This window comes from Scyliorhinus canicula, chromosome 10, assembly GCF_902713615.1.
Source record: "Scyliorhinus canicula chromosome 10, sScyCan1.1, whole genome shotgun sequence".
NCBI lineage: Eukaryota > Metazoa > Chordata > Chondrichthyes > Carcharhiniformes > Scyliorhinidae > Scyliorhinus > Scyliorhinus canicula.
The window spans coordinates 150,864,414-150,888,576 of record NC_052155.1 but is presented as its reverse complement, the minus strand read 5'-3'; the positions used below and the strand labels follow the sequence as shown (position 1 = coordinate 150,888,576).

The following is a 24,163-nucleotide window of genomic DNA, read 5'->3' as shown; positions in this document are numbered from 1 at the left end:
GAGGGGGCTAGGAGTGCGGTGCAGAGAGCAGAATGCCAAGGGTAATGGCGGGGGGTGGGAGAGAGAGAGAGAAAGAGATATGCGGGGGCAGAGACTGCAGTGCAGGTCAGGGCCACCATGCAGTCGGCTGGACCTGGCTCGGCACGGGGGTACGCACCATGCTAACATGGCTGCCTTTCACCCTCTGCAGACAATGGATTTCAGAGTCCAACCAGGAATAGTTGCCATCATCCTAGGTGCCCCAGCCTTGGGGCACGCACTGAGGCTGTACAAGCAGGAGATGCTCGGGGAGGGCCCTGCAGTAGTGGAGCTTGTCCTAGAAGAACAGGAGCCAGCAGGTGAGGATGGAGAATCACCGCACAATACGCTGAGGAGGTGACACAGCATTAAGCCTAGTGTCGGGCCTGTCATTCAAAGACCTACCAGACCAGGTATACCGTTGAAGACACCGGCTGAGCAGAGGGGCCATACGGCATATCTGCTGGATCATGGCACACCTGGAACTGCAGAGGTATGGGAGGGGGCGACACTCGCTCCCGGTGGCCTTCAAAGGTAACAGCCGCCCTGAGCATCTTTGCCACGGGGTTCTTCCAGGCGCCGAGGGGAGACCTGTCTGGGATCTCAAAGACTTTGACGCACAGGTGCATCGTACCATCACGGAGGCCTTATATGTCCACTTGGCACAATATATCAGCTTCAAAGGATGCCCGGGGTCCAGGGGGTGATTGATGGAATACATGTCCCTCTACAAGCACCAGATCGTGACAGGCCAGCCTTCACAAACCGAAAGGGGTCCCACTCAATTAACATGCAGCTAGTGTGTGACCATGAGTTGCAGATCATGTATATCTGCGCTCGTTACCCGGGCAGCGTGCATGATGCCTCAACAGTTCCGGACACCTTCAAGGCGCTCCCCCGGCCAAGGGGTTGGCTACCGAGTGACAGGGGTTATCCGTTGCGTTCCTGGCTGATGACGTCTATCCAGAGGCTACAGACCGATGCAGAGATCTGCAACAACAGCACCCATACAGCGACCAGGGGCATGATTGAGCGGTGCATTGGCGTCCTGAAAATGCAGTTCATGTGCCTGGACCGCTCTGGAGGGTCCCAGCAGTATTTCCAGATGAGAGTCTCCCACATCATGGTGGCCTGTGGCGTCCTCCATAACATCGCGCAGCAGTGGGGCGACATGCTGGAGGAGGGGGATGAACGGTAGGCCTCGTCTGATGAGGATGCGGGGAAGGGCCAGGACATGGGGCTGGGATAGGCACAGAAGGCTGCACAACGTGTGCATCAGGGCCGGCGTGCATGGGGCACTCATCATCTCCAGGTTCACCGACAAGGGGGCCTGGCTGACGTTAGCATGCACATCCTGTCCCACCTTCACACACTACCCCCACCTTCCCCCCACACCTGTTACTCCCAGCCCATGCCCTCCTCCAACGGCCGTCCATCTCCAACTCCACTTCCCCCAGCGCCCTCTCTGCAGCCAGCCAGCCAGCCCAGCCCTCACACTCTTCTGACAGGAGGCAGCCTGTTGCGCTTCTCGCCTGTGACCTGGGTCTCCTTTGGCGGCCATCCTCTGGAATGGTTGGTCCTGGATGGGCCCGGCAGTCAGTCTCTTGGGCGTCCCAGTGAAGTGGTGTCACCCTGTTCTGTTCGTTGCCCATCAGATGCACCAGGGACAGGAAGTGTGGGGGTACGAGGCGCTGCTATGTTCCAGCACCTCCCCTGTGGGGGAGTCACCAGCAGGGCCCCTTCACCTCCTCTCTCGGGTTCCCTGATGTCCCCCAGGCTACCCCTTGGGACGGGCTGCAGACACGGAACAAGCTCCGGGGGCTCCCTGCCACTGCCAGTCCTAGAGGCCCACCAGGATCTCAATGCCCATACCCATGGAGCACAGGGATTGGGCCACCTCCCTCTGGGACTGGCCCAGGCCAGTTCCTGGGAAATGCTATGACCGGCTGAGAAAGGGCCAAGCTCTGGAGCACCGTTGCAATGTCCAGGTGACTCTAGTACACAGCTGCCTGTGACAGGGCAGCCCTTCCCTGCGCCTCAACCATCGCCTGCACAAAGTACATCAGGCCTTGGACATTTTGATCCATGGCCGCTACCTTTGCCCACAATGTCTCCACCTCGGACGCCACCCATGCGGTGTTGACCTGGGTGGTACGCATGGTCGACACCGCTTCCTGCCCCTCCAACTGCACCTGCAGACACTGGATGGTTGCTGACAACCCCTCATGTAGTCCTCCAACTCTGTGTCTGCATCTCCAGCATCGATGGAACTGCCCTTTCCAGAAGCCCAAAACCCGTTTGGACGGCAGCTAGTCCCTGGGGTCAGGTTGCCCTCCAACCGCCCGCCCCCCTCGGGGGTTCGGACCTCCACCTGATGTACCGCTGCACGTCTGAGGTGCACCCCAGATTGCTCCCCAAGAACCTTTTCACTAAGATGATGGTGAAGGATGTTGGAGACAGCCTTTACGGTGGAGGCTTGGGGAGGGAGGGTAATATGGGGGTGGTGTGGGGTTTGCCAGGTGTGTCATAAGCACACCGCAAGTCTGCAAGCTCATTTGGTTCCCCAATGCCAATCACCGCCTCGGTGACTGCCCTCTCCCGGGACCACCTACCCTGGCCTTCCTGAACAGGTCATGCAGCTTCTTGCGACACTGCTGGCCGGTCCTGGTGGTGGGGCCTGTGGCGCTCATGGCCTTTGTCACCTGCGCCCAGATGTACAGTGGCATGTGGCAGCCTCCCTCCCACCCCAAGGAACAGGGTGCCCCACATCTCCTCCACAGCATCTAGCAGGGTCTCGAGCTCTGGATCTGTGAACCACGGTGCTGCTCTTCGTGTTGCCATCCTGTTCGCTGGAATGAGTGTGTCGGGGAGTGGCGTGCTTAAAGACAGCTGCAGTTGTAGCTCATCAGCCTCTCGAATGTCAATCCCTACCCCAGCGAATCGGACACGGCTTTTCACTGGAAGTGCTCTCGTTCCACGTGGCACTGATGCCAGCCTATTAATATCTTGAATTGCATGGGGCCAGTGCCAATTCCATGGTCGTAGTCCACCACTGATTCAGTCCGGCGTCAGCACTTATTCTCTGAAATGGAGAATCCAGCTCTTCAACTTTTACTTTCTCTCTTTTTGTCTCTCTGAATTCTTTATTTCCTTCTCTTTATTTTACCTTTTGTACCTGATCTGACTGAATTAATTATTGTAACTTGCACTCTTGGTTCAGACTCAGTGTTGCTTACAATGGTTCTCCAACCCATTCGTTAAGGGGATACAATGTTGCTTGCCCTGTTCACACAGGCTCCAGGTCTCCAGACCTACAAGGGTGCCACACCATTTCAAACTGTAACTTACAGCACAAATGCTCAAGAAATGTACATTAGCAAGTTGAACAAATGACAGGACTATTCATTTGATGGTCACAGTAAATTCTGGCCTCCTGAGAAAAGTTATTTTGATTGACTTTATTTACCATGTCAAATAAAATAGGCCCATTTACCATTTTGTTTCAATTAACTCAGCAGTTCTATAAAGACAGAATTAAATCCATTCCAAATATTAAGAGCTAGTTTGGTATTCCAAATAAGTTCATCAGGAATTGATTCTGACGACTCATGAAAACAATTGCCTGAAACAAATACCAGTAGTAATAATCGATTTATGGTTGCTTTTATTAACAGATCACAATGAGCACTTAAAAAAATCTTTCAAAGCAGAATAACTACTTCAATTTTTAACGAATAGAGAAGGAATGGCAATGTTTTTGCTCGAGTGTTTTTGCTCAAGAGACTGGCTAGTTACATGTAAATACACAATCTTTCCAATTTTTAAAGCCTTTGATGATCAGATTTATGTAATTAAACAGCGTTAATTTCTCATTATATACAGATCTCTATTTTCCACTTTATAACATTCAATATTGGAAACTGGCATGCTATATTTTAAAAATTGCACAGATTTTCAGTTTGATGACTGCTAAACCGATGAGGCTGTCAGACTGTCAGTTAGTTGTCTGACAAAAGTATCACATACAAATAATGGAGAAATTCTTGGCTGGAAGACATTTAACGCGCATCTCAACAAGCAGATACTAATTCCCCAAAGCAATTGGCAAACGCAATGACACTTCTTGATACACAGCCATAAAGTAATTAAAACGCTCAATGTAGCAGGTTAAATGACTAGAAGTGAATGAAAAGAGGATATTCTAATGTAGATACTAAATGGAAAAGGACAGTGCAGCAAAAAGAATCACTAGTTGGATGGCAATGGAAGAGAAATGGGTAGCCATGCATTAAGTAATGACTCCTACTTACCAAGCGGAGTAAAGGACCGAACAGGACTGGTGTCCCTGCTGCTTTCACGGCTGGCATCCCTGCTGCAGCCCTGACTCACACTAGGTCGAGGGATACGGCTGCCTCGAACTAGCAGCGATCAGAATGGGGTATAGAGCAGCACAATTATTTGAAATAAAGATGCTGAAATATTCTTCCCGCAATCATCAAATATCTACTGTCAAAATTTTAGCTTCAAGATTTAAAAACATGAAGCATGAATGTAAAATGATGTCTTCATGGTTCATTTTAATATACTCTTGGCCTGCATTTTTAAGCAGTGGGCAATAACCACCAACAGTTAATTTAATGACTCATTACATTTGACCTCCTACTAACTGAAAACAATGACCAGGTTAAAACACAGAATTTGAAATGAAATGAAATGAAATGAAAATTGCTTATTGTCACGAGTAGGGTTCAATGAAATTACTGTGAAAAGCCCCTAGTCGCCACATCCCGGCGCCTGTCCGGGGAGGCTGGTACAGGAATCGAACCGTGCTGCTGGCCTGCTTTAAAAGCCAGCGATTTAGCTCACTGATGTTCAGTTTAGAAAAAAGGTAAAGTGACACAAGCTTCAAAAAAAAACTAAGCTACAATTGCAACCTTCTTCTGAACAAAAAAAAAATTAGAGCATGGTTGGATTATTACCCGGTCAGGTCAGGACTCTGGGCATATTTAAGAATAAAATGTTATTTTCTTTAAATTCATAGTTCATAGCTTTAGCCACATTCTAGATGGCCTTGTCCCCTGGCATTCAACAAATAAAAACAGAACATGGGCTTGAATTATCATTGGATGCTCCATTTACCCTATTATTTAAAAATGTGCAGGTTAGGTGTATTAGCCATGCTAAATTGCCCCTTAGTGTTGAAAGGTTTGGTGGGGTTATGGGGATAGGGTGGGGGATTGGGCCTAGGTAGGGTACCCTTTCGGAGGGTCAGTGCAGACTCGATGGGACGAATGTCCTCCTTCTGCACTGTAGGGATTCTATGATGTTCTTGCCGTAATTCTCACCAAGATTAATAGCATTCGGAAAATCATTTGGGTATGTTGTTACTCTCGGATTAATTACTTTGAAATATCGAGTAGTAAACCTAGAGCCCACTGGATAGTCTGAGGACAAAATGACTTATTAGCAAGGGACAAGGGGAGAACGTCATCAAAATTCAACTGATAGAGGGTTACAGTTTAACTTTTGTATAATCATATAATACAGGAATGTGTGGATTATCATGTAGAGGGATTCAGAAAAAGGTACAAATAAAAGTGAGCATTTAAATATATACACACATAATGTCTGATCAACCTGTACACCGAGCTTGGAAATATGATGCATTTCAGTCCCTCGACCAAAGTCTCAAGGTTTTATTTTAAGTAATATCATTTAAGTATACAGCCATGCTAAGATATTAGCCATGACGCATACTTAATCATTCGGAGATACCTGACATTCAGGAGCGGGATTCTCCGTCCCGCCACACCCGTTTTCTTGCGCGATGCGCCCCCGCTGACAGCAGGATCCTCTGACCTAGCAGCCGGCCAATGGGGTTTCCCACTGTCACCCCCACGCCATTGGGAAATCCACGGCCGTGAGTGCGCTGCCGGCCAAGCGGAGGATCCCGCTGATGGAGAATCCCGCTGTCAATGTTTAAGAATCCTACTGATTTGAGGAAAAACATAAATAAGGACACATATCCTCTAGAGTAGTAGTAATTAATACCAAGTTAGGTTCACCAGAAGTTCACCCACTAACAACTTAAGTGAAATGTTCAGGTCAGGAAAAGATAAAAAATCAAACTTTGAAATTAGAGAGCAGAAATCCAGTTAGCAGGTGACTGTTGAATCTTAAAAATGTTTACGTTTCACCAGCCCCTCCAAACAAATATCTTGAAAGCCACTTGGGTAGCCACTCAGTCAATTTTTCAATGAATAAAGAATTCTAATCACCATCTGTTGTGTCCAAGGCCAACAACTCCCACCAATGCACAAGTAACGAAACTCAACTTTAGCGAGAGGCTTTACCCATGTTAAAGTGTGTAATTAAAATAGAGTGTCACCAAGGAATAAAAGTTACAGTGAAGGAATACAGGACGAATGAATGGAAAACCTGTATGCAGGATAAATTATGGTTATGATTACTCCTAAGGGTCCAATATTGACCACTAGATTTTTTTTTAAGTGGGGGAAAGGATTGCGATAATTTGACTATTTCTGCCATCTCAAATCCAAAAGACATATTAGAATTACAAAAAAGATTTGATATACCTAGATCTCCTTGATTTGGCATTCGTAAATCATCCTTGAATGCAAATCCTTAAATATCTTAGAACAGTGACTTCAGTCTATTCAGTTGATGTCAATCATACTTTCCCACTGGAACCAAATGTACCGTGGGGCAGCACGGTAGCATGGTGGTTAGCATAAATGCTTCACAGCTCCAGGGTCCCAGGTCCCGGGGGGGGGAGAGGGGAGGGGGGGGGGGGGAGGGGGAGGGGAGGGGGGGAGAGGGGGGAGAGGGGGGAGGGGTTGTTGGGTTACTGGTATAGGGTGGATACGTTGACTTGAGTAGGGTGATCATTGCTCGCCACAACATCGAGGGCCGAAGGGCCTGTTCTGTGCTGTACTGTTCTATGTTCTATGTACTTAAAGCTTTTGTTATACAATAAACAAAAAGCTATAATTTGCAACTATTACAATGCTACTAATGTCCTCTTCATGCATATCGAGCTACTGTGTAATACATTCATATCGAGCTACCGTGTAATACATTCCGCTTTGACCAACCCCAATGATTGACTACATTTGGTTCGATAATTCTAGTTACATAGGATACTTAATTAAATGTGCTGCAGGTGTATTAAACATCAAAAAGTCATATACTATCACAACAATAAGTCATCACGATTTCAAAATATTATCTGAACTCAAAATTGTGGGACTGCCTTGCGAACTAATTTGATCACCAGATCAGTACAACTACTCTCCTCCCCACAACCTCCTTTACTTATCACTTGCAATTTGAATCCTTTTGCTGATGTGAAAAGGCCGCGTTAGACAAAAAAAAGTGACTTGAATTCAAGGGTGATTTTCTCAGGTTGAACTGAAGCAGTTCTTAATTTTTGACAGACAGATGGCAAAGTGGCATTTCTAGAATTAATACAAAAAGGAGAAACAAGACAACTGCCATCAGCATATATGTCAAAAGCTTTTACATGTCACTGAGGCATGTGGTTAAGAAAGAGGAGGGGGTGACATAAAATTGGAATATGGCAGAAGTGGCTGAACAGACAAGAGTAACAATTTCTTACCTAAAGTCAATCGAGATGGGCTTGCTTCTCTGCTGCATCCTTGGCTACGGGGTATTTTACTGCGCTTCTGCCCTGGAACTCCTGTAGGTATGACCCGCTGAGATCCAATGCTCACAGTTGAAAGTGCAGTGCTACTTAATACTCTTCCAGGAGAACCAGAGCGACTGGCAGCTGGAAGAAAAATATGCAGAAAACAGTCAGTAGCTGTGCTGCTTAGGAAAGTAATTTGAATGAAAACAGAAAAAGTGAGAAGTTGAGAAGTGTACTCAGCAGGTCTGGCTGGCAGCATCTGTGAAGAGAGAAACAAAGTTAACATTTCAGGTCATGACCTGAAGGTTAAGACCTGAGACTTAGACTCTGTTTCTCCCAGATGCGTCCAGATCGGCTAAGTATTTGCAGCATTTTTGCTTTTATTTCAGATTTCCTGCAACCACAGTGTTTGGCATTTGGGTAACTAGAACCATGTTTGTTCATGTAGTTGATGCATCCAAATGATCATACTTTGCTGTGATTCAAGAGTTTCTTTAACATTGCCACCATTACACATAAGGTGGCTGAAGACATGAGCAGAACAAATGAAAATGTGCAGTTTAAGGAAAGCTAACCTGGTTGTGCAAGTAATGTGTAGTTGCAGTACTGCCAGTTAAGTAAGGACTGTCAAAACTAGATACTTGGGTCATTTACGGAACTTTGTAATTGCATACAAAAATCTCCCAAACTTTCACTGCATCAGGCTTTGCTTAGTAAAAGCCACACAAAGACGACATTTGCAAATTATAGATTGTTGGAAATAAAAACATTGGCTGAAATTCTCCATCTTCGTTCGCGACTGAGGTTTTACAGTGCTGAGAGTGAATGGAGTTTTGGCTGGAATGGCAAATTTTCCATTCGGATGAGACTGGAGAATCCAGTCCACCATGTCACTTTCAGAGTTAGCAACCCTTAACATTTAAATTATGGGGAAAAAAAGATTCATAACCAACAAAATAAATGAACACAATGCACTTTATACTTGTAGCTTAACATTAGGGTTCAAATAAATGAAGTAGAAGGTCTTCAAGTAATGGATTAACTAAAATTCACATCAATACACCTGAACTAAGTTACAGGAGGCCAAGATTACTGAAACACAGTAAACAATTTCCCAGGGAACAAACAAAGATATGGAGGAGTAAAACAAAATAGAATGCTCGCAACAATGGCCTTAAAAATTTTGCAAGAAGGTGCGCAAAATTCTAATTGTGTAACATTATTGGCAATAGTCACTTCATAGTTCATTTTTAGTTTCAATCTGCTATAGTGCCCTCCCCTCTTTGTTTTACTCAGCCTGATAAAGGAATTTGGTTATCTTCCGGCTTTGCAAAATCTGAAAAGCATGTTTTATACTTATTTGCCCTCCCACAACCCAAAAGATGGTGATGGACTGACTTTTTTTCATGCACTTTGTTCTCACGTCAGATTTGCAGTATTTTCTATATTTATATGATAGAAACATGTATAAAAAACACATTATATAGATAAATGCACACACAAGAAATGCACACACATACACACGTTTCTAGCTGCAGAAATGCATGAAACTGATAAGCATACCACAGACACCACAACTAAAATCCAGAGAATCTTACCACCATTTGGGTTGGCTGACTGTGATCCTGAACAATTGTAAAGGCATGATTAGGATTTTAAAAACTAATTTTTGTGTTTGATGGCTTGGAAGCCCATGACAAGGTAAGGAACAAAGTAGATTTATATAAATGACAAATTGAGGAAAAAAAGCTTTGCTCATTTCATTACAAGACAAAAGAACTGTCAAACCAGCATGCTGAAGAACTATCAAAACGTGACTCACACATAACACAGATAAAACTAAGAGGCATGAACAGGTGACACTTTAAGTCAAGCATCATTGCACACTATTCTACTGTAATTAAGTAAATAATAAATAAACATGAGATTTTCTCATATTTCCAGTAAAGGTACATAGAAACCTGCAGATAGTCATTTATGGACAGAACACAGTAAAATAATTTTTTTTTAAAGTTTAAGACAAGAAATAAAAGCCAAAAAACCAATAAATGTGAATGATAATTCGTAGAGAGGGCGGAATTCTCACACTTTGAGACAAGATGCAGTGATGTGCGACTCAGGCGATCACTGCTCGGAACCTAATTAATTAATTATGCATATGTGAGTTCCCCTCCATCTCTCCTGGCGGGTCGGCAGCTGATTTGTCCGCCTGCCCTTAGCTGACAGATTCAAAGGTCACGGTGCCGTATTTAAATACCAGTCCAGCATACGCATATCACTCTGTCCAGCCCACCTGCCTTCACCAGACTGCGTAGAATGTCAGAAACCCAGAGGGGAAAGGATAGCAACTTCACCATCCTCTGCTCGAGCCTATCACCTGCGGGTGCCCATGGACTTCGACCCATCATATCTGAAGTTTCCATGCATCCCCTTCCAATAAGCAGTGCCGTTTTCTTTTGACCCTCTTGTTTGTGAGCTTTTCATGCAGCCTTGTTGGGAGTCCAGCTTCCCTCCCCTCTCTCTTCCCTCTGACTTCCATTATTCATCCATCCACCTACTTGCACCTCTGCCAGCCAATGTAAGCCCTCACCCGTACTCCCTTCAGAACCGCACCCACCTCCCCTCACACTCTACTCTTGTTCAAACTTCGGACCTTTATTGCGCTAGTTGCATGAGTCCCACATCACAGCGCAATACAGATAGACACTGCTGTGCGTCACCAGGAAGTGTGGGGGGGGGGGGGCGATCCCTATATTCCCCAACCCCAGACGCAATACCGAACCGAGCTGATGCCATGCCTGCAGTACGGTGCTGCCCCTGAAGACCAGCTCTGCATGGAGATGGAGGGCAGAAACCGGTGTGCCCCTGTAGAGTGGTTAACAATGCATCAGGAGCAGCACATCACTGTGGCAGTGTTGCACTCACCTCAAGGTATCTGGCCAGCTGAGGACCGCCTTGTTTCATCGAATTTTATAGAATTTACAGTGCAGAAGGAGGCCATTCGGCCCATCGAGTCTGCACTGGCTCTTGGAAAGAGCACCCTACCCAAGGTCAACACCTCCACCCTATCCCCATAACCCAGTAACCCCACCCAACACTAAGGGCAATTTTGAACACTAAGGGCAATTTATCATGGCCAATCCACCTAACCTGCACATCTTTGGACTGTGGGAGGAAACCGGAGCACCCGGAGGAAACCCAGGCACACACGGGGAGGATGTGCAGACTCCGCACAGACAGTGACCCAAGCCTGAATCGAACCTGGGACCCTGGAGCTGTGAAGCGATTGTGCTATCCACAATGCTACCGTGCTGCCCTCTTTAGTTTATCATACTCTTTAGCAATCAGGTTTGACGTCAACGTGATTTCGCCCCTGACATGACACAAGATTGGAAAGCCTGACAGGACATAGGCAGGCAATTGTTACAAATGAATGCAAATGGCATTTGCGCCACCTGCCAACCAGACGGTGACCCACCATTGGGAGAATTGCAACATAATTTTACGCCTACTTTTTGGCTCCCACCAGATTCTCTGTGCCCACCACTAAACCCGCCACAGGTGGGTTGGGAGAATTCCGCCCTGAGAATTTTATTACATCAGGATCATGGTGGTACAAAACTAACAAGCAATGACAAATGGACTGGCAACTCAAACAACAGTTCAAACATCCACTTCACAATCCTGGCCTCAGGACACCTTCATGCTTAGATGTGTGAAACACACTTGGAATTAGTTTAGTCAGTTCTTGCACTTTCAGGTTATTTCAGAGTAATAGATTATTCCCACGACCACAGTGTGTATTTGCAAACATGGAGAATAAGATAACACTAGTTTTGCCAGTGAAAAGTAAATTAAAGGATTGTTTTCCTCCAGCTACTCCATGAGGAAAACAAGCATGGATCAAAATGTAGGCACAGTAGAACTGCATACCAAAATACTAAAGTTCATGCATGTGACTATGCAGAATGCATCTTTTGAATGGACACAAAGAAAGTATGAAACTGTACGAGTCATGTGAGAAGTCAGTTTTTTTTCTTTACAGTTCAAAGGTGGATTTTTACATGATTAGTGTATGCCCGAGGTCGTAATACCTGGTAATGTTGTCTGTAACTATGCCAGTTGAACAATGCAAATAAAGTCCCACTCAGAACTCATGCATGATAAAGAAAATTAAATGAAATGCAGTTTTTTCAAATGTATTCTGGAGGAAGAAATGGTCAGTAAATGGTAAGCTTTATGGCTTCAAAACAAAATCAGTGTACTGATGTTGCAATGCTTATCCCCCTCCCCATCATCGCAACTGATCAAACTATGTTTTCCAAGGTGCTTTCTACACAGGCTAGAGGTTGTAGCACTCACATGAGCAAATTCCAAAAAAAAGATTTTAAATTATTCAGAAATTAAAGATATAAGTAGTAGTCAGCAGCTGAAGTAGCAAGCAAAGAATCTAGGTATTTACTCGTGGTTTAACAAATATAGTATTGAGTAATGGAGATGGTAGCTAACCAAAAAAATTGTATCCCTAGATATTTTTACTCTGAAATTATGCAACTGAAGGTTATGAAACTGCGTTAATTTCTGCCCGATTTGAATGAATCTTTGCAGCAAAAATTGAGTAATTGCAAATTTGAACAGAAATCTGCTGAGTCATTCATTTGAATAACTTTCCAAAACTTTGGGTGTTTGTCACAACATGGCTTTCCAACATTCATGCTCATGGATTCTAAGTTTAATGTAGTGTGACAGCTATAACATGTGAAAGTTTTCATATCAAAATGATCACGAAGAGACAAGACACTAATGCTACATACCAGGAGGTGCCAGGAATAGAGAATTTCAGTTATTCAGAAAGATGAATAGGCTAGGGTCATTTTGTTTTGAAACAGAAGAGAGGCAAGGAGAGGAGCATTACATTATGAGTGGCCTGCAGAAAAAGTGGTTAGGAAAGATCTATTTCCCTTAACAGACAGGTCAAAAACCAGGGACAATAACCAAAGACCATAGTTTTAAAGTAATTGGCAGAAGGATTAGAGGGAAGTTGAGAAATGTTTTCACTCAGAAGATAGTAAGGGGCAGGAACTTACTTCCCGAGAGTGGTGGAGGCAAAAGTCTTCATTTAAAAAAAACCACGATTGAATAGCCACTTAAAAGTGCCATAATCAATGAGATAATGGATAAAGAACTGAAAAGCTGCATCAGGCTGGGTAAGAGAAGAGAGAATGTAAAGGAAAACTACCTCAAGTTAGAAATTCAACAAGGAAATTTGTGTCTATTTAGGTCTCTTACCATAAGTATCAGATATGAACAAATGGAAGGCAATATTTTCTGAGTTAAGTGGCACAATTCAGTTTTCATGCATTTCAATCAAATATTAAGTTGTTATCCAAGAATTGTAAAATTACATAAAATATGGTGCTCTGAAGGGTCACACTAATCTAATTCCCTGCTTCTATCCCCTCCTGACTCTCCACTCACCTTGTCTAATGTGCTTGGTTTTGTAAATTCAATTTTCCAACACTACATTAGTGTTCGAATACACCTCTAATTACAATGGTCATATCTGCTGCATGCCCTAGTTTTGTGCCAATCCACAGAAGCAAACACCGTTTTAACCTCTGATTTGTGCTGTGAACCAAGCTTAACCATGGTATAGGTTGTGGAATCAGCATCAGTTTCAGTGGCTCAGGCTAAGGGTAAAATCATTCTTAAGAGTTGCATCCATAGGAATCAAATTACCTCCTCTTAAACTATATAGAATTAGACAAAAGCTAATCAAATAGTTGCATTTGTATGGTTCTTTCTCAAAATTACACAGGACCTCTCGCAATGAATGACTATTTGCAGTGCAGTGACTTATGCAATAACCACAGCAACCACCTTGTAGCAGCAACATCCTATAATCAGTGATGAAATAATTATCGGATTTTTCTGTAGAACTGGTTGAGGGCGCAATGCACTTCAAGAGAACTACCAGTTTTATTGTGAATATTGCCATGGGATTTTTAACATGGGCTTAAACAGGCAGATGGGGCCTCGATTTATTCCATGCAATAATGCTTCAGCCTAGGTTACAGACACCATCAGTGATCCCATAGGTGACAACAGCCGAGATTATGCAATCAAAGACAGCACAAAATAAAGGATGGCAGTGATGTATCAACACTCACTCATCATTCAATCATCATCCATGCTTTTGCTATCTCTAGGCTTGACTATTCCAACACATTCCTTGCTGGCCTTCAACAGGCTGTCCTCAATGATGGTGAGGCAATCAAAAACTATAGGCCTGTGCCCTATTTGCGCACGTCCCGTTCATCCATCGCCCCAGTGACGTACATTGACTTTTGGTCAAGTAATGCCTTGAATTTTAAGATTCCCATCATTGTTTTCAACTCCCTTATGGCCTTGCTCCTCCATATCTCTGTAAATTTGCTTCAGCCCCACAGCCCTCCGCAATAATTGCATTTATCTATTTCTAGCCTTCTGTGCATCTCCGATTTTAATTGCTCCACCTCTGGTGACAATGCTTTCAGCTGTCAAGGCCCGAAGTTCTGTAATCCCCCCTCTGTAAACCTCACCGCTTTGCTATCTCACGATCCTCATTTAAAACACTCTGTTAGGACTCCCATACGAGAATCTCAACAATCTGCAAGACTGTGAGGGAAGAAGACTAAATCACTGCAGTGATAACATCGACCAATATGCATCTTTTATGTAAAAACAAACTTTAATTTAAACACAGAATCAATCATATTAACAGCACAGTATTAGCTTTCCAATGAAAGTTAAAATTATTGTTAAATAAAAGAAAAGAAAACTTTAACTCCCTATGCACACCTACCACTATATATTCCAATTAAGCAATCCAATACAGTTCAAATGCCAATAATAAATAAAGTGACAATCAGGGTTACTTGCGTCTCTGTGCGGACCTTTGGAGAGAGACGCTTTCAGAAGCAACCTGAAAATCCTTGTGTCTTGTCAGACTAAAATCCTATAGCCAAGTGCAAAACTACAGACAGGCCTAGTTCCTCCCATTAATTACATAATATGTGTCCCAAGATAGAGAAATACAGCACAGAACAGGCCCTTCGGCCCACGATGTTGCGCCGAACTTTTGTCCTAGGTTAATCAAAGCATTTTGGACAATTTTTCATGGCCAATCCACCCAACCTGCACATCTTTGGACTGTGGGAGGAAACCGGAGTACCCGGAGGAAACCCACGCAGTCACGGGGAGGATGTGCAGACTCCACACAGACAGTGACCCAAGTCGAAATCGAACTTGGGACCCTGGGGCTGTGAAGTAATTGTGCTATCCACAATGCTACCGTGCTGCCCTTAAGAAGTTAACCTACACTCCATTATTCTACTCTAATCCATGTACCTATCCAATAGCCGCTTGAAGGTCCCTAACGTTTCCGACTCAACTACTTCCACAGGCAGTGCATTCCATGCCCCCACTACTCTCTGGGTAAAGAACCTACCTCTGACATCCCCTCTATATCTTCCACCATTTATCTTAAATTTATGTCCTCTTGTAATGGTGTGTTCCACCCGGGGAAAAAGTCTCTGACTGTCTACTCTATCTATTCCCCATATCATCTTATAAACCTCTATCAAGTCGCCCCTCATCCTTCTCCGTTCTAATGAGAAAAGGCCTAGCACCCTCAACCTTTCCTCGTATGACCTACTCTCCATTCCAGGCAACATCCTGGTAAATCTCCTTTGCACCTTTTCCAAAGCTTCCACATCCTTCCTAAAATGAGGTGACCAGAACTGCACACAGTACTCCAAATGTGGCCTGACCAAGGTTTTGTACAGCTGCATCATCACCTCACGGCTCTTAAATTCAATCCCTCTGCTAATGAACGCTAGCGCACCATAGGCCTTCTTCACAGCTCTATCCACTTGAGTGGCAACTTTCAAAGATCTATGAACATAGACCCCAAGATCTCTTTGCTCCTCCACATTGCCAAGAACCCTACCGTTAACCCTGTATTCCGCATTCATATTTGTCTTTCCAAAATGGACAACCTCACACTTGTCAGGGTTAAACTCCATCTGCCACTTCTCAGCCCAGCTCTGCATTCTATCTATGTCTCTTTGAAGCCGACAACAGCCCTCCTCACTATCCACAACTCCACCAATCTTCGTATCATCTGCAAATTTACTGACCCACCCTTCAACTCCCTCATCCAAGTCGTTAATGAAAATCACAAACAGCAGAGGACCCAGAACTGATCCCTGCGGTACACCACTGATAACTGGGCTCTAGGTTGAATATTTGCCATCCGCCACCACTCTCTGTCCTCTATCGGTTAGCCAGTTTGTTATCCAACTGGCCAAATGTCCCACTATCCCATGCCTCCTTACTTTCTGCACAAGCCTACAATGGGGAACCTTACCAAATGCCTTACTAAAATCCATGTACACTACATCCACTGCTTTACCTTCATCCACATGTTTGGTCACCTCCTCAAAGAAGTCAATAAGACTTGTAAGGCAAGACCTACCCCTCACAAATCCGTGCTGACTATCCCTAATCAAGCAGTTCCTTTCCTGATGCTCAGAAATCCTATCCCTCAGTACCCTTTCCATTACTTTGCCTACCACCGAAGAAAGACTAACTGGCCTGTAATTCCCAGGGTTATCCCTATTCCCTTTTTTAAACAGGGGCACGACATTCACCACTCTCCAATCCTCTGGTACCACCCCTGTTGACAGCGAGGACGAAAAGATCATTGCCAACGGTTCTGCAATTTCATTTCTTGCTTCCCATAGAATCCTTGGATATATCCCGTCAGGCCCGGGGGACTTGTCTATCCTCAAGTTTTTCAAAACGCGCAACACATCTTCCTTCCTGACAAGTATCTCCTCGAGCTTATCAGTCTGTTTCACACTGTCCTCTCCAACAATATGGCCCCTCTCATTTGTAAATACTGAAGAAAAGTACTCGTTCAAGACCTCTCCTATCTCTTCAGACTCAATACACAATCTCCTGCTACTGTCCTTGATCGGACCTACCCTCGCTCTAGTCATTCTCATATTTCTCACATATGTGTAAAAGGCCTTGGGGTTTTCCTTGATCCTACCTGCCAAAGATTTTTCATGCCCTCTCTTAGCTCTCCTAATCCCTTTCTTCAGTTCCCTCCTGGCTATCTTGTATTCCTCCAATGCCATGTCTGAGCCTTGTTTCTTCAGCCTTACATAAGTCTCCTTCTTCCTCTTAACAAGACATTCAACCTCTCTTGTCAACCATGGTTCCCTCACTCGACCATCTCTTCCCTGCCTGACAGGGACATACATATCAAAGACACGCAGTACCTGTTCCTTGAACAAGTTCCACATTTCACTTGTGTCCTTCCCTGACAGCCTATGTTCCCAACTTCTACACTTCAATTCTTGTCTGACAGCATTGCATTTACCCTTCCCCCAATTATAAACCTTGCCCTGTTGCACGCACCTATCCCTCTCCATATCTAAAGTGAAAGTCACAGAATTGTGGTCACTACCTCCAAAATGCTCCCCCACTAACAAATCTATCACCTGCCCTGGTTCATTACCAAGTACTAAATCCAATATGGCCTCCCCTCTGGTCGGACAATCTACATACTGTGTTAGAAAAGCTTCCTGGACACACTGCACAAACACTACCCCATCCAAACTATGTGATCGAAAGAGTTTCCACTCAATGTTTGGGAAGTTGAAGTCACCCATGACTACTACCCTGTGACTTCTGCACCTTTCCAAAATCTGTTTCCCAATCTGTTCCTCCACATCTCTGCTGCTATTGGGGGGCCTATAGAAAACTCCCAACAAGGTGACTGTTCCTTTCCTATTTCTGACTTCAACCCATATTACCTCAGTAGGCAGATCCCCCTCGAACTGCCTTTCTGCAGCTGTTATACTATCTCTAATTAACAATGCCACCCCCCCCCCCCCCACCTCTTTTACCATCCTCCCTAATCTTGTTGAAACATCTATAACCAGGGACCTCCAACAACCATTTCTGCCCCTCTTCTATCCAAGTTTCTGTGATGGCCACCACATCGTAGTCCCAAGTACCGATCCATGCCTTAAGTTCACCCACCTTATTCCAGATGCTTCTTGCATTAAAGTATACACACTTCAACCCATCTCTTTGCCTGCAAGTACTCTCCTTTGTCAGTGCTACCTTCCCCACTGCATCACTACGTGCTTTGGCGTCCTGAATATCGGCGTCCTGAATATCGGCTTCCTTAGTTGCTGGACTACAAATTCGGTTCCCATTCCCCTGCCAAATTAGTTTAAACCCTCCCGAAGAGTACTAGAAAACCTCCCCCCCCAGGATATTGGTGCCCCTCTGGTTCAGATGCAACCCGTCCTGCTTGTACAGGTCCCACCTTCCCCAGAATGCGCTCCAATTATCCAAATACCTGAAGCCCTCCCTCCTACACCATTCCTGCAGCCATGTGTTCAACTGCACTCTCTCCCTATTCCTAGCCTCGCTATTACATGGCACCGGCAACAAACCAGAGATGACAACTCTGTCTAGCCTGGCCTTTAACTTCCAGCCTAACTTCCTAAACTTGTTTATTACCTCCACACCCCTTTTCCTACCTACGTTGTTGGTACCAATGTGCACCACGACTTCTGGCTGCTCACCCTCCCCCTTCAGGATCCTGAAGACACGATCCGAGACATCCCTGGCCCTGGCACCCGGGAGGCAACATACCTTTCGGGAGTCTCGCTCGTGACTACAGAATCTCCTATCTATTCCCCTAACCATTGAATCTCCTATTACTATTGCTGTTCTATGCTCCCCCCTTCCCTTCTGAGCCCCAGAGCCAGACTCAGTGCCAGAGACCTGGCCGCTGGGGCCTTCCCCGGGTAGGTCATCCCCTCCAACAGCATCCAAAACGGTATACTTGTTTTGAAGGGGAACGGCCACGAGGGATCCCTGCACTGTCTGCCTGTTAGTTTTCTTTCCCCTGACTGTAACCCAGCTACTCTTGTCCCGTACCTTTGGTGTGGCTACCTCCCTGTAACTCTTCTCGATAACCCCCTCTGCCTCCCGGATGATCCAAAGTTCATCCAGCTCCAGTACCTTAACACGGTCTCTGAGGAGCTGGAGCTGGGTGCACTTCCTGCAGGTATAGTCAGCGGGGACACCAGTGGTTTCCCTCACCACCCACATCCTACAGGAGGAGCATGCAACTGCCCTAGCCTCCATCCCCTCTTACTTTACAGAATTAGCTGCCCTGTAGACCAACTGGACCTCTGCTTCCAGTCAGCTGTACTCTAAACTCCTAGCTCCCTTCACGCTCTTTGATAAATATAGGAAATTAAATGTCAGGAGCACCTTACTCCCTCCTCACCTAACTTCCTCAGTCACCAAACTCTCACTGTCGCACTCAAATGCCACAAGTTCAGCACTCTAGTGCAAACGGTATCAGGTATTCTCCAGTCCCCTCCAACTAATATGTCCCATGACCTACTTAGCTCAGACTAAACAATCCCTCCTGAACATTAACAATATTAGCCATGTAAACAAGTAAATGGTTAACATAAATGATTACCTCACCTCGATGAGCTTTAAATCACAGCTTTAGCAGCCATACTGCCTGTATGAACATAAGAACTAGGAGCAGGAGTAGGTCATCTGGCCCCTCGAGCCTGCTCCGCCATTCAATGAGATCATGGCTGATCTTTTGTGGACTCAGCTCCACTTTCCGGCCTGAACACCATAACCTTTAATCCCTTTATTCTTCAAAAAACTATCTATCTTTATCTTAAAAACATTCAATGAAGGAGCCTCTACTGCTTCACTGGGCAAGGAATTCCATAGATTCATAACCCTTTGGGTGAAGAAGTTCCTCCTAAACTCAGTCCTAAATCTACTTCCCCTTATTTTGAGGCTATGCCCCCAAGTTCTGTTTTCACCCACCAGTGGAAACAACCTGCCCACCTCTATCCTATCTATTTCCTTCATAATTTTATATGTTTCTATAAGTTCCCCCCTCATCCTTCTAAATTCCAACGAGTACAGTCCCAGTCTAATCAACCTCTCCTCGTAATCCAACCCCTTCAGCTCTGGGATTAACCTAGTGAATCTTCTCTGAGTACCCTCCAGTGCCAGTACGTCCTTTCTCAAGTAAGGAGACCAAAACTGAACACAATACTCCAGGTGTGGCCTCACTAACACCTTATACAATTGCTGCATAACCTCCCTAGTCTTAAACTCCATTCCTCTAGCAATGAAGGACAAAATTCCATTTGCCTTCTTAATCATCTGTTGCACCTGTAAACCATTTTTTTGCGACTCATGCACTAGCACACCCAAGTCTCTCTGCACAGCGGCATGCTTTAATATTTTATCATTTAAATAATAATCCCGTTTGCTGTTATTCCTACCAAAATGGATAACCTTACATTTGTCAACATTGTATTCCATCTGCCAGACCCTAGCCCATTCACTTAACCTATCCAAATCCATCTGCAGACTTCCAGTATCCTCTGCACTTTTCGCTTTACCACTCATCTTAGTGTCATCTGCAAACTTGGACACATTGCCCTTGGTCCCCAACTCCAAATCATCTATGTAAATTGTGAACAATTGTGGGCCCAACACTGATCCCTGAGGGACACCACTAGCTACTGATTGCCAACCAGAGAAACACCCATTAATCCCCACTCTTTGCTTTCTATTAATTAACCAATCCTCTATCCATGCTACTACTTTACCCTTAATGCCATGCATCTTTATCTTATGCAGCAACCTTTTGTATGGCACCTTGTCAAAGGCTTTCTGGAAATCCAGATATAACACATCCATTGACTCCCCGTTATCTACTGCACTGGTCCTCAAAAAATTCCACTAAATTAGTTAAACACGACCTGCCCTTTATGAAACCATGCTGCGTCTGCCCAATGGGACAATTTATATCCAGATGCCTCGCTATTTCTTCCTTGATGATAGATTCCAGCATCTTCCCTACTACCGAAGTTAAGCTCACTGGCCTATAATTACCCGCTCTCTGCCTACCTCCTTTTTTAAACAGTGGTGTCACGTTTGCTAATTTCCAATCCGCTGGGACCACCCCAGAGTCTAGTGAATTTTGGTAAATTATCACTAGTGCATTTGCAATTTCCCGAGCCATCTCTTTTAACACTCTGGGATGCATTCCATCAGGGCCAGGAGACTTGTCTAATGAGCACTGTGAAAAATCGCTTGGAAGGTTCTCCACTGTTCCTCCATAAAGTCTTTGTTCCCAGTTTACCTTAACTAGCTCTTCTCTCATCCCATTGTAATCTCCTTTGTTTAAGCACAAAACACTAGTATTTGATTTTACCTTCTCACCCTCCATCTGTATTTTAAATTCCACCATATTGTGATCGCTCCTTCCGAGAGGATCCCTAACTATGAGATCATGAATCAATCCTGTCTCATTACACAGAACAAGATCCAGGACCGCTTGTTCCCTCGTAGCTTCCATTACATACTGTTCCAGGAAACTATCGCGGATACATTGTATAAACTCCTCCTCAAGGCTGTCTTGACCGACCGAGTTAAACCAATCGACATGTAGATTAAAATCCCCCATGATAACTGCTGTACCATTTCTACATGCATCTGTTATTTCTTTATTTATTGCCTGCCCCACCATAATGTTACTATTTGGTGGCCTACAGACTACTCCTATCAGTGACTTTTTCGCCTTACTATTCCTGATTTCCACCCAAATGGATTCAACTTTATCGTCCATAGCACCGATGTCATCCTTTACTATTGCCCGGATGTCATCCTTAAATAACAGAGCTACACCACCTCCCTTACCATCCACTCTGTCCTTTCGAATAGTTTGATACCCTCGGATATTTAACTCCCAGTCGTGACCATCTTTTAACCATGTTTCAGTAATGGCCACTAAATCATAGTCATTCACGATGATTTGCGCCATCAACTCATTTACTTTATTCCGAATACTACGAGCATTCAGGTAAAGTACATTTATGTTGGCTTTTTTACCTCTGTTTTGAATCTTAACATCTCGATTAGTAACCTCTCCTAAGTTATATTTCCTCTTAACTTTACTCCTAATTTTCCTTGTTGTTGAACCCATATCTTCATGTAACAACCTGCCGCGTCGCTTACCATTAATGATTTTACTTCCAGCTTAATCCTTTTATTATTACTGGACCTATTCACTGAGCTCCCCTCAGTCACTGTACCTTGTACTGTCGCCCTTTTTGATTTTTGACTATGGCTTCTCTGCCTTACACTTTTCCCCTTACTTCCTTTTGCTTCTGTCCCTGTTTTACTACCTTCTAACTTCCTGCATCGGTTCCCATCCTCCTGCCACATTAGTTTAAACCCAACAGCTCTAGCAAACACCCCCCTCTAGGTATGTATTTGAACCAGGGTTTTTAATAATACTACTACAACAAAATATAGTATATAATAATTTCCTACATTCATCACAACTCCTTAAAACCTCCCTCTTCAACCAAGCTCTGCCCTAATATCACATTGTGGATTGCTGTTACATTTTTGCTTAATAACCCTCCTGTGAAGTGCCTTGGGATGCTTTATTATATTAAATCTATAAATACTAACAAATACATTGATAATTTGACATTTTTTGTTTTCCCTTTCTATTGGGAACCAGCTTTTCAACATTTCTCTCTTAACAACAGCGAAGTTAGCATGAAGTCATATACACAAAGCACAGAGTATCATTATACTATATCACCCACAAAAAAAAGTTTATTGTGACATACAAACCTCTCGAATCCAAACACGTAATATTGCAAGTGTTATGATAGCTCTGTACAAGGGTATTTTTCGTTTAAGATTCTAACACAAACAACAACTATTTGCAAAATAGTATTTTTAGTCCTCTCTAATTGACTTAATGGCTTAGTTGTCATATGCCATTCACAGATTTCAATGCCATTTTTGAAGCGTTAACTATGGAGAATCCATAAATAATTCAATGTTCTGCGCTACTTGTGAAAATGTTTTGAGCATATAAGAAACATACTTCATAAACAGGCATTTCCCCTTATTGCTATCTTGAGATTGTAAAATGTAAAACAATACTGTAAGACAAAGATGAAATGTCCAAAAGGGTAGAAATGGAACACCACCCTCTTATGGTGAATCCCTGCATAAAAGGAGCCAAGTGTTGCTTTCCTTTCCTTACATTTGCAAAGTTTCATGGTAAATCTTAAAAAATAACAGCAATATATTTAAGACACATTTGCTGCTCATGGCTGTCTACTACTTTAAGGAAGAAATTTGACAAACTTAATACAACACTTAGCTTCACATAAAATCATCAGAACATGCAAACAAGAAAAACAAACATATATAAACAACAGCAAATATACCTTTGTTATCTTCCGTTGATGTTAAACCTGAGGCATAGAACAGTTGTTCAAAACTTAGTAGATCATTCAATATTTAAAGGGCAAGTTCAACACTAATGCATTCTTTCTGCACATAAACACTTTGCTGTGCCCTGACTTATGAAACGAGATAGGTTCCATCACACTGTTTGGCAACGCGTCAGATACATACGTTGAGATTGAGACACCACTTTCGTACGACTTCGCCCTCTTGAATCAGGAGCATCACTAGCACCAGTGGCCGTTCCTGAGAGTAGCTGCCTGTTACGAATGCGACCTTGAAAGAGAAAAAATAAGTTGGAAAAGGAAAACTATTGACACAATTGATGTGTTGCTCCATGAATAAATTAACTTTTTTTCCAACAATTTTTGAAGAATATTCACATAAAAAAGGAAAAGTGCAAAAAATATAAAGTCTGGTCAAAAACAATTTATTTACAATAACACACAAACCTTTAAAGGATGCATACCTGAACCAAAATAGTACTGAATAATCTAAAACCCATTGGTCATGATATAGTAGAGGTTGAAATCAGAATTATAAATGAGAAGAGTGTAAGAATGACAGACAAACTTTAAAAAGGTGTATTTGTGAACACAGGAAACTAAAAATGAATGTTAACTGGATAATGCACAAATATAATGGAGCTTTTCAAAAGACCAAGGAACTGAGGAATGCCATGAATTAGAATATTTTGATCAAGTTTTGCACAAACATTAGCTCATCATATTAAAAAACATGGAATGAACGGTTGGAGATCAATTAATAAAGTGGGTTAGAAATTGATTGAAGAGGGACACAAATAAAGTGAAGTTCAGTGAGGGAGAGTAGAAGGTTGAGACTGCATTCTTTTGAAGACAACAAACTAATGCGAACAAGATTTGGATAGACTGAGGAATAAGTTGATAGGAGAAAATTGTGATTTAATGTGGAAGGTGACAAGACTAAGGAAAAGAAAAGCAGTGCAAAGATAAGAGCAAATGACATTATTCTTAAGGACAGCACAGAAGAATTGGGAGTACTGGTTGATGGGTGACCATAGCATCCACATAGCGTGTACACAAGAAACTAACAAGATCT

The 24,163-nt window shown here is 43.7% G+C and overlaps 1 protein-coding gene across 36 annotated transcripts in view; it reads right to left on the bottom strand.

Moving 5' to 3' along the window:
* clasp2 (cytoplasmic linker associated protein 2) overlaps nt 1-24,163 on the bottom strand; it is a 582,371-nt gene that overhangs the window by 221,324 nt on the left and 336,884 nt on the right. For 24 of the 36 annotated variants that reach the window (XM_038809903.1, XM_038809905.1, XM_038809907.1 and 21 more), the window contains 5 exons: nt 23,255-23,359; nt 23,065-23,091; nt 9,286-9,312; nt 7,658-7,828; nt 4,329-4,436 (listed from right to left, as the gene is read on the bottom strand). In XM_038809903.1, coding sequence (XP_038665831.1) covers nt 4,329-4,436; nt 7,658-7,828; nt 9,286-9,312; nt 23,065-23,091; nt 23,255-23,359 — 438 coding nt within the window. The remainder of the gene's footprint in view (nt 1-4,328; nt 4,437-7,657; nt 7,829-9,285; nt 9,313-23,064; nt 23,092-23,254; nt 23,360-24,163) is intronic. The other 12 variants (XM_038809906.1, XM_038809884.1, XM_038809887.1 and 9 more) reach the window with 3 other exon arrangements.